The sequence below is a fragment of the Sinocyclocheilus rhinocerous genome, unplaced genomic scaffold, assembly GCF_001515625.1.
Source record: "Sinocyclocheilus rhinocerous isolate Xijiao unplaced genomic scaffold, SAMN03320098_v1.1 scaffold196, whole genome shotgun sequence".
Classification (NCBI taxonomy): Eukaryota; Metazoa; Chordata; class Actinopteri; order Cypriniformes; family Cyprinidae; genus Sinocyclocheilus; species Sinocyclocheilus rhinocerous.
This window is the reverse complement of record NW_015633546.1, coordinates 353,822-364,784: the sequence shown is the minus strand read 5'-3', so window position 1 is coordinate 364,784 and position 10,963 is coordinate 353,822. Positions and strand designations below refer to the sequence as shown.

At 35.2% G+C, this 10,963-nt stretch overlaps 1 protein-coding gene across 1 annotated transcript in view; it reads left to right on the top strand.

Annotated features, from left to right (window-relative positions):
- The window catches only part of LOC107744424 (transient receptor potential cation channel subfamily M member 3-like), a 121,163-nt gene that overhangs the window by 67,936 nt on the left and 42,264 nt on the right, over positions 1-10,963 (top strand). The window contains 5 exon segments of the mRNA XM_016558067.1: positions 2,653-2,732; positions 3,391-3,592; positions 4,489-4,702; positions 4,913-5,037; positions 7,321-7,492. Of these exon segments, the coding sequence (XP_016413553.1) occupies positions 2,653-2,732; positions 3,391-3,592; positions 4,489-4,702; positions 4,913-5,037; positions 7,321-7,492 (793 nt within the window).

Here is a 10,963-nt window from a genome sequence, read left to right as displayed (position 1 = left end):
TTTCTTTCTTTCTTTCTTTCTTTCTTTATTTATTTATTTATTTTCCCTTTGGGCTTTTGTTGTCTACATGCCCAAATGCTCCACCTTCCATAACATTACCTGTTGGCAAAGATCCCCTATAGATGGTGAGATATTTCCAACAAGGAGCAAAGCTGTTCTTTGCTTCTCAGGGGGCAAATCCTGAGGACAAATCTTAATTACACCACAAGCTTTTGGCAGCTCTCTGCTGTGACTGGAGATCCCTACGAATCATGTCAGCACTCATAAACAAGATGAGAAAGAGAAAACAAGTGTATGAGAAGTTTATGAGGTCTCTTCAACTACTAATTGTTTTGAATGTGTGCTGCATTTGATATCTTATATAGCTTACCTGGTTCTTTATCACATTAAAAAACACACACAGGAATACACTAGAGACTAAACCGATTACGTTCTTCACACCTAAGCAGAATCACTGAGGTATCACGCCTAGGGATCCCAGCTGGGTTTGATATCATTTGGCTGGTACTTCCCAAACTATTTTACTCTCTCTTTTGCTTGACAATTAATATTAGCACATTTGGCTCTGTTAACCCTTATGTTCTTTTGATTGTGTGTTGTTAACATTGGGGTTTAAGAGACCCTAATGCTGTATGTATGGAAATAATAGTAATTTTGCAATTAGCCTTTATTTTTCCTTTAAATTCCTTTCCTCTGACCAGGGTTATTATAGGGTTATTATATACTAAAACCAAAACAAAACAAAAATGCTATTTTAAATTAAATAAACATTAAGTAAAATAAAATTACATTTTTAAATTTCATGTAGTTTAACTTAATGTACTCAAATAACTGAATTAAAAATGCATTAACAACTATACATATTTAAAAAGAAATAGACATATTAAAAAAGCTAATAAAATGTGAAAAAACAACAAAATTACTAAAAATGTAACTGAAATGAAAATAGAGACTATAAAAATAAAAACTAATGCAAAGTATCAATAAAAACTATAATAGTATCTCAATCACTCAAAATAACAACCTCTGACTAATCACACCCAGTAGCAGATATTATTGAAGATTTAACTTTTCTGTTGTAGTAGGTTTGTAATATGACTGTTATTTTATACAGTATTTGTAGTTTGTGGTCAGTTTGACACTTTATTGGTACCAATGAGTGAATATTAGCATGTGAACAATTGTTGCATTTATTAGAGATGCATGAAATATTGACACTATTTATCTATATATGTCTATAATTTTGCACGCTTGATACAGCCTATTTTTAAATTTATCTAACGCTCATGTATTGTTTAAAAATATTTATTTAAATGTAATCTCAGTGTAATTTCCAAATGAAACAAATTACATACAGTACTTATTTTTATTATTTTTTAATACTTGTTTATAATTTTGTGATGCCATTCTAAAAAAAGTACAATTTAAAACTATTGGTATATAAGTTTTTTGTTGTGGTTGTTGTTGTTTGTTTGTTTGTTTGTTTTTAGCGCTTTGATGTTAGCACATCCCATATTTGTTCATGTGTGATAACTGAGATCTCTGAAACTGATCTTTGAAAATAAGTAATGTAACATTCCAATTTAGTTGATTCGTTTTCATAAGATTAGAAAGGGTTGGGAAGCATCAATCCAATTCTTAAATGTTAAGTATGTTTTTTGAGCAATTAAAATGGCCTTAGGGTCTCTTAGACCTCAAACAGAAAAGTTAATGCATTGCTTTTGACCAACACCAGAGCAGAGAGCCTGTTCTCACAGCAGTTCTGTCAGAATGCATTGAGTTCAGTCAGATCTACATTATCCATGTTCATGTTGGCGTAACGATGTGTGAATGTGGGTGGTCAGTGATGCACATTCATGGGGGTTTCCCTGTTAAAGCTAAACCACGGTACCACCTCCCTCTCACCCTCACGCTAGCTTTTTATAAGAGTAATGGTGTACTGTAGGAAGTCTGGTTGTGGGGTAAGTGCCTGTGTAACCACTCGCTGTTTTTGAGGTGCGTTCACAGATGGTGCTGCTGTTGTGTTGAATTAAAGCAAGCTAACAGACAGTGTGTTCATTTGGTAAATGCTGGACCTGTAATACCCCTGAATAAAAGAGTGAAAAGTCCTTAATGGCATGTTTCTTAAAGTATTGCTAAAGCATCAATGCACATGACAAAAGCACTGACAAGAATAGAAAAATAAAAGAATAATATCAGTGACTAAAAAATAAGGTGCCAATAATACATAATAATGACCCTTGATTTAAAGTGTAAACTATCAGATTTGAATTCAGCTTTAATCAGGTTGACTCAGAATTTTCAGATTCGAGTCCTTTTAAAACCTGAATGAATTAATAATAATTAATTCCCTTACAAATGAGTTAATTTCATTACATTATCATTTATTTAAAATATTTAAAAAGTAAAACATAAACCAAGGGGCTAGTTCATAAAGCTCTGATTGAACAACAATTGGTGAATAGGTAATTCTGTTAATACAGGAATAAAGTATGATAAAGCACTACTTCCTGGTGCTGCAATGTGTAAAAAAAAAAGACTGGTCAAATGTGTACTTTGGTTATTTTTAGTTTGGGATTTACTGGTCTCATGAAGCTGACATTTCTACCTCTAGTGATTTCTGCAACTTACACCTATTGTGTTTCTCCCCAGGCACAGAAATCATGGATAGAAAGAGCTTTCAGCAAGAGAGAATGTGTGCACATTATTGTAAGCACCAAAGACCCCCATAGGTGAGTAGCACCACTACTGCTGTAGTCTTTGCAAAATATGCATTTTAATCACACACATTTAAACCATATTTAGATGTAACTAAATTTGTACTATTAATGAAAGAGAAATTATTCTACATTAGTGTGGCCTTGTTTGAAGCTGTTAGAGAATCTAAAGATAGTCGCACTGAGTGACAAAGTGAACACTTGATGATAAATGATATCTTGCTTCTTTTACATACCATTTTTAAGATGTGAAGAATTTGTTAGTTACTATAATTAATCTGGCACTGAAATGTAAATCTCAAAGCCTCTCGAATACTTTTGAAATCCTCAAATAATGTCTATTTTACACTCTTAAAAATAAAGGTTCCAAACGGGGGTTTTCACAGCGATGCCATAGAAGAACCAGTTTTGGTTCCCCCAAAAACCTTTCAGTGAACAGTTCTTAAAAGAACCATTTTTTCGTAGTGTGAAGAACATTTTAACTATAACATTCCACTATAAAGAACCTTTTGTGGAATGAAAAGGTTCCATGGATGGTAAAGGTTCTTTGAGGAACCATTGATGCCAATAAAGAACCTTTATTTTAAAGAGTGTAGATCACTTGCTGACAGCTCTGACTTCTAATTTAAGGGGCATTCACTTAATTTCACAATGGTTGTGTCTTCTGTCACAGGTGCTGTTGTGGCCGTCTAATTGGTCAACATATTGGCCTGCCCCCCAGCATCTCATCCAATCAGAATGAGAAGTCAGAGCGGGTGCCAAAGAATGACAGCTTGTCAGAGAAGTGGTCCATCAGCAAGCACACCCAGCTCAGTCCCACTGACGCCTTTGGAACCATTGAGTTCCAGGGAGGTGGACACTCCAACAAAGCAATGGTACAGCTATTCAATCTCTTATTAACAACCGTTTGATTCTGATGATAACTCTATAAAAATATTACAATATTTTAACTCTGATCAAATATTCATGAACCTTTTAGAATTAAATTCCTTTTGTGAGGCATTTATTAATGTCTGTAGATCATGCAAGCTTTGAAATATTATCCATTTTACTGCCATAAAGTGATGTACGATATTTTAGAGGATGTTCAGTAAGACAAAACGTAGGGTGGGATCTGATTTTATTAATTGAGAATTTATTGGATAATAATAAGTGGATATTGCATACCAGACATTTGGCTGTTATTTAACATTACACAAGTGACATCAGTGGTTTAAAAGGAAGAGCAAGTCTGACTTTATTTTGATTGATTCCAAAGCCTGTTCCAAAGAAAAAAAAAAAGTGCTTTGATCTCAAAAACACCAAGTAAGTTTTGATTTCATGTTGACCTTAATCACATTCATAAATGACAGCTCAGTCTTGCTGGCTGTGTTATTTGCAAGTACAGCTTGAATCCTGAAAATAAAATCATGGTTTTTTTCCACAATGATAATAATAAGAAATGTTTCTTGAGCAACAAATCAGCATATTAAATAATTTCTGAACGATCATTTGACACTGAAAACTGGAGTAATGGCTGCTGCAGCAGAAAATTCAGCTTTACCATCACAGGAATAAATGACATTTTAAAATATATTAAAATAAGAAACATGTTTTAAATTGTAATAATATTTCACAATATTACTGTCACTGTGTTTTTGATTAAAAAAATGCAGCCTTGTTAAGCATAAAATACTTCTTTTAAACTCCAAACTACTGAATGATATTGCAACATCTTAGATGTGTACTCTTAAAGAATGTCTCAAGATAATTTGTTTTTATGTTTTGTCAGTATGTACGAGTGTCTTACGACACTAAGCCAGACTTACTGCTGCATCTGATGACAAAGGAGTGGCAGCTGGAGCTTCCCAAACTGCTCATCTCTGTTCATGGAGGACTTCAGAACTTCGAGCTGCAGCCCAAACTCAAGCAAGTCTTCGGCAAGGGTCTCATCAAGGCGGCCATGACTACTGGGGCCTGGATCTTCACTGGAGGAGTTAATACTGGTGTGTATTCATGTATTTTTCAGTTTAATTAAGATTCTAATTAGATCACTCGTATTAAGATGCTGAGCAAAGCTAGTGAAAGCTGATGCTATCTAAACTTCTAGAGAAGATCAAGTGTAACTGTGTGCTATCTCAATGTCCTTGATGCATTGTGTGAAACTGTATCTCTCACACTGAGAATCTGTTATCTCTTCCCTTCTGCCACCCCAGGAGTCATAAGGCATGTTGGTGATGCTCTAAAAGACCACGCTTCCAAATCGAGAGGGAAGATCTGTACTATCGGTATTGCCCCCTGGGGGATTGTGGAGAACCAGGAAGACCTAGTGGGCAAAGATGTAAGTGACTTGACTCAACCCTCTACATTACGAGTAAATCACTCGCATATGCGACTAAATCTTCACCCTCGGAGCGACTAAATGGCGTCTAATATTAGCCAATTGCTAATAAATTCTCAGATTTTACTCGCCAGTGAGTGAGTTGGAGGCTAAGTATAAGTTTAGCACAGATATATTTTCACTCGCCAAATGCTCTCTGACTGAGCGCATCAGAGTTTCACTCTCCGTCAAGCTATCTGTGCTGTTTTTCAGTTCATCTGAATGGATGTGCAACGCACCTGTATTTATCGTACCGTAAACTCTAGTGTGAAGGCGCACGACTCGCCGTCGAAACACTGAATGACCAAAAAGCACCACCACCAGTCAGTTCAGTTAAAATGACTAATATGCATTCATACATGGTTATCAAGTTTTAATTCTAATTACTAAAGTTCTATCATTAAATAATATTGATTATCATATTATAATGCTTGACTGACTGATGTTAAGAGTGTACTTTCAGATTCATAAAACTGTGCCATTTTACAAACAAACATATATATATATATATTTATCAGTCTGGCGAGTAAACTAAAAAATTTACTAGCCAATGGCGATTCAATTGCCAAGGTGTTCGTAGAGGGCTGTGACTGTTGCTATTTAATAACTAGAGCTCTTTTAGTATAGTTTGTTTTTCTAAATGACCAATAAGAACTTGTTTGGCTCAAGTCAGGGCATATTTCACAAAATGTGCTTTCGTTAAATAATGATATATTAAAATTGATATATTCATTGAATTCCTTATTTACAAGAGTGAATCTCCAGATCACAATGGAATGATTTTCATGTTGTCTCTGCATGAATTCTATAAATAATTTATATGTTAGCCACTACATACATCTACTCAGTTTCACCTCAGCTTGTCTATGTGTCTCTGGGGACTGGTGCACAACTGAGACACAGAGATAGAATCATTCTTTATTTATAACCACTGATCTCTATCCCCCCTCGTTCTTACAAGATTTTGGTTCTGTCTCTCTCGCTTCCGAGACCCCACTCACCCCCACCCCTCTCTAGTCTGGTCTGGTCTGGTGAATGTTTTAAAGACAATGTTGTGGCATTTCTATTTCTAGGTCGCTGATCAAATAAGTAAATGTGTGGCACTGAGCACATGACTCTTTGTACAGACAATCTGATACTGTAAGACATTCTCTGGGTCATTCTCAAATCATGCTGGAGAACATAACAAACTTGTAGAGTTTCAGTGCTTTTATTTATTTATCTGCATTTTAAATACAAAATAAAGCTTTTTTGTTACTAGTGATCAGTGTTGGGGAAAGTTACTTTTAAAAGTAATGCATTACAATACTGCGTTACTCCCTAAAAAAGTAACTAATTACGTTACTTAGTTACTTTTTATGGAAAGTAATGCGTTATATTACTTTTGCGTTACTTTCACGTTACTTTTTTAATATGAACAGGACTTGATTGTTTTTAATATAAGAAGTTCTATTTATAGCAAATATAAAAGCCCTTTCACACCAAAAAGTGTAATGAATAAACCTCAGGCTGAAGGAAAAGTAAATTCACGTCTGTACAGTAGAACGCAGGAAAAGAAACTCTCTTCAGCAATAAAAAAAAAAACACTGAAGCACAATTGTTAGTTTATCTAAAGTCATTTTTGCCTCTTAGTATGGTTGAACTGGATCAGCAAAGGTCAGCAGCAAAGACATTGGTTAATAAAATGGGATTAGATACATTTGTGTTATTTAACATATTTAATTATTGCAGGTTTGCGTCATATTCTGAGTTTGCATTTCACTGTTTTAATTCATTTTGATGAATACTAAATCTGTTTTTTTGTGAGTGGGATGAATTAATGCACATTCACATTTAGTCTAGAACTACAGTAACATCATGTTCACACAGCGCTCACAACTCCTCTGCACTTACAATTTCTCCCAATATGGGGACAGGAGACTTGTCAGTCAATAAATGGGAAAACAAAGTAACTGGCGTTACTTTTTTGAAAAAGTAACTCAGATATTTTCTTGTAAATTAAAAAAGTAATGCGTTACTTTACTAGTTACTTGAAAAAGTAATCTGATTACGTAACTCGCGTAACGTGTAATTCTTAATTTGTAATGCGTTACCCCCAACACTGCTAGTGATCTATGATTACTGAATGCTACTTGTGCATGTGGGCGCTTTTTGTAGCACGTCACTTTTACCTTTGTTTCATTTTTCTTGTCCTGAACATCCCTGAACAGCATCTTTTTTACTTTTATTCGGTGTGTATTGCAGGTGGTCCGGCCGTACCAGACGATGTCTAACCCTCTTAGTAAGCTAACGGTACTCAACAGCCTACACTCCCACTTCATTTTGGCTGATAATGGCACCACCGGAAAGTACGGAGCAGAAGTCAAACTGCGCAGACAGCTAGAGAAGCACATCTCTCTGCAGAAGATCAACACACGTGAGTACATTTGCGGGTAATTAGAGATGCTAATGTTAATGTGATTACTCCAAACTGCAAATTCAATGGCGCTTTTAAATTCTTTTCAAGAGAGGTTATATTAGTCTTCTGTCCTCAGTCACTATTTCTAGGTTCTGTTGTGCTGATCTTCAAAAGCCCACAGAGGAGTTTCTCTATAGATTCCAGTCAGAAATGCCCAGATCAGTTTGTGGCTCAACGTCAAAATGCTACACGAGTTGCGAGATTCAGAGTTGACTGCACTGAGAGCACAAAGCCCTCTTCAACTGCACTCCACCAGATAATATCCATACAGTCCATTTACTCGCATAAAGATATCAAATAAACGTCATTCAGCTGAAGGAACACATTCAGATTAGAGCCAGTGAAAATGCAGTAAATCATGAACACACTCAAAAACGAATGCCCCTGTTTTGTTTGTGCTCATGTGGATCATTTAGGGTCATTTAAAAGTGCATTTATACTCAGACTGCTTATGGCCTGCTCATGCATACTTTGATGAGTTGTTATAAGATTTCTCTCCTGCGCCTGTATATATGCTCGATTATAACATTATCTGTCATTTGAGAAATGCTATTATTATCAATGGCAAATGCATAGAAACATCTCTTTGAAATTAAATTGGCTTGCTTTCCATGGGCAATAATAATGCAACATTAATTATGGCAGGCTAATAGTGTTGAGTTGTGTGAATAAGGTGCAACCTTTATTGAGCCTAATTCACATTACATAGAAAGCGTAAAATAAAAACTGAAAAGAATAAAAATGAGTTAATCACAGCATGACAGTGTTTCAGCACATAAAGCAACTGCTTAAGCTGGATTGTGGCAGAAATGCAGGGATTTATTAAACCAAATTATAGTAAATATAGTGGCATGTAATCTGGATTACGTAATCAAGTAATGAAGTACTTGTAATTAGATTAAAATTACATTTTAGAATACTCAGAATCAGACTACAGTTACTTTTTTATTGATTACATGATTACAGTTTATTACATAAACACAGTAACACTTTTCCACAGCATCAAATGAGCCATTTCATAAACCTGCCACATACAGAGCAATGTCAACAGGAAGTGAGCCAGAGTTTGACTTCCCTCCCTTGTCATGTGACCTGTGGACTTCCCTTTGTCATCCTATGCCTGGAGTAATAGAGGGGGCTGGGAAGTCAAAGGGACGCTCAGGCGTCATCATTCACATCAAAAATGACACCAGCCTCACCCACGTTGATTCATTCATAGAAAGCTGCATGTAAACGGATCACTTAAAATAATCAGCATTTAAAGCGACAAGTGCCTTGACATTTAAACCTTAAATTTAAATCTACTCTTGGAGAAAGCACATCCAACCCTCTAGCATGTGGAAATTTCAGATTTCAAACATGTTTGAGCCCTGTAAACCGAACAGATGAAACATGTTTAAGCTCATTAAATCATCCCGTGACACATTCACAACACATATTCAGACTGGAGAATCAGACTACAGTTACTTTTTTATTGATTACATGATTACATATTATTCATTCAATAGCAATAAATTACTCAGAATTTATTGATTCTCCCTAATTATTCTTTTTCATCTTTTAAATGACCCTTTATGAAATTGCCTACCACTTATATATATATTCAGAAAGTCTTTCAGTTTTGTGGACATTCACACAAAGACCAGTCACTAGTTGGGTGGCTAAAATTACTGAGAGGCCCCTGGATTTACAAAAAATATTTCACTTTTAAAACGTTTTTCTTAGTATTTCAACATTACATCAATTACTGATAAACAAGGACATTTTTTATTTGAATGATCACTCAGAGAGTTATTTAATCATGTATTACTGTCTTTGCAAGGCTTTTGTCTTTCAAACACATTATAATGCACAAATTAAACTCACAAATCCCCTGCAGTTCCTTTACAAACCTTGATAATGTAATGTTGAATGCACTTCATGTTGTCGGTAACAACAGATGAAATATATTTTCTTTTTCTTTGCATTTTTATATTGATATGGTACAAGAGTATCCTATTTAAAACAATGTGACAAATGAGTTCGGTCAAAAGTAATCTAAAAGTAATCAAAAAGTAGCCTCATTATATTACCTAAAATGTGTAATGTAAAGGATTATGTTACTTACTACAATTTCTGTCATGAAATTTCGAATCAGTAACGGATAGTTTCTTTATTTTATTACCTGTCCTTTCTAACACTAGAAGAACATCAATAACACTCTGAGCCATCACCATAAGGCTCACAGAGCTACAGAGACCCTCAAACATGGAATCAAATCTCTTTGTTTTGGAAGAATTGCGGCAGGCTGCGGGCCGGCTTACATATTCACAGTCTGACAAGCACTGCTGCGATGCTGGATTAAAATGAATTACGGAGCTGTGCTTGCTGTTGTTGGGCTAATGAGGAGGGCTTTTTGAGTGTTTCGCAGATGAGGGAAAGACTAGCGTGCACAGGATGCAATGAAGATTTCCTTGCAGGATAAGATGGAATGTGAGAATCAATTCAGTTGTGCACAATTAGGTGCAGTTTGATTGGAATCAGCGGTTAATCCCCAGTTCACATGGGGAATAGAGTAAAGCGTCCGTTGTGATTTAGGATGGATGTTGAGAAATTGCAGACTACTGAACAGGGATGAATTCAGTAATAATGATTTGCGGCCACTGATGGCGTTGTTTATTGGTATAGCAACTAATTTAGCAACTGATTCACTCAAGGATTTATGCAAATATAGTATGCAATATCTGGCATATCTGGCTTTGGGCAGAGCTCATTTCTTTATTTTATTACCTGTCCTTTCTAACACTAGAAGAACATCAATAACACTCTGAGCCATCACCATAAGGCTCACAGAGCGTCCACCATAAGGCTCACAATACGCAAACCATACAACACCATTCCCCATCTTGCAGGCTGGTTCTTGCTGATTTTAATTTTAAAAGTTAAAGATAGTTGCTTTAAGAAACCCCCCTCAGAATTATTTAATAATTCTGTGAATTAGATATATTTCAAGCATCTCCATTATTCATCATAACCTGTTGACTATAATATCATCTCTTGAATTAAAAATGTATATAAAATATATAATTCATAGTGTATACATAAAATGTCAGATGCAATTCAGATGCATCTCTTTGACTGGGATTTTATTGAATTTTTGTATTTGAGTTAATATTTATTAGAATATTTATATATTCTGCAAAAATCAGGTGAGAGTTGGGATAAGTTTAGTCTGGGGGCTTCCTGCCCCAGGTTGGGGGTCATCTTATCCCTTATATTCAAAATATTACATTTTATTCTAGAAGAACTAAATTTGCAATTATTTGCCTTAAAGGGAGGGGTTATTATGCAAAATTCACTTTTGCAAGGTGTTTGGACATAAATGTGTGTTGGCAGTGTGTTTACACAACCACTCTATAATGATAAAAATCCACCCACTCCTTTTTTTTT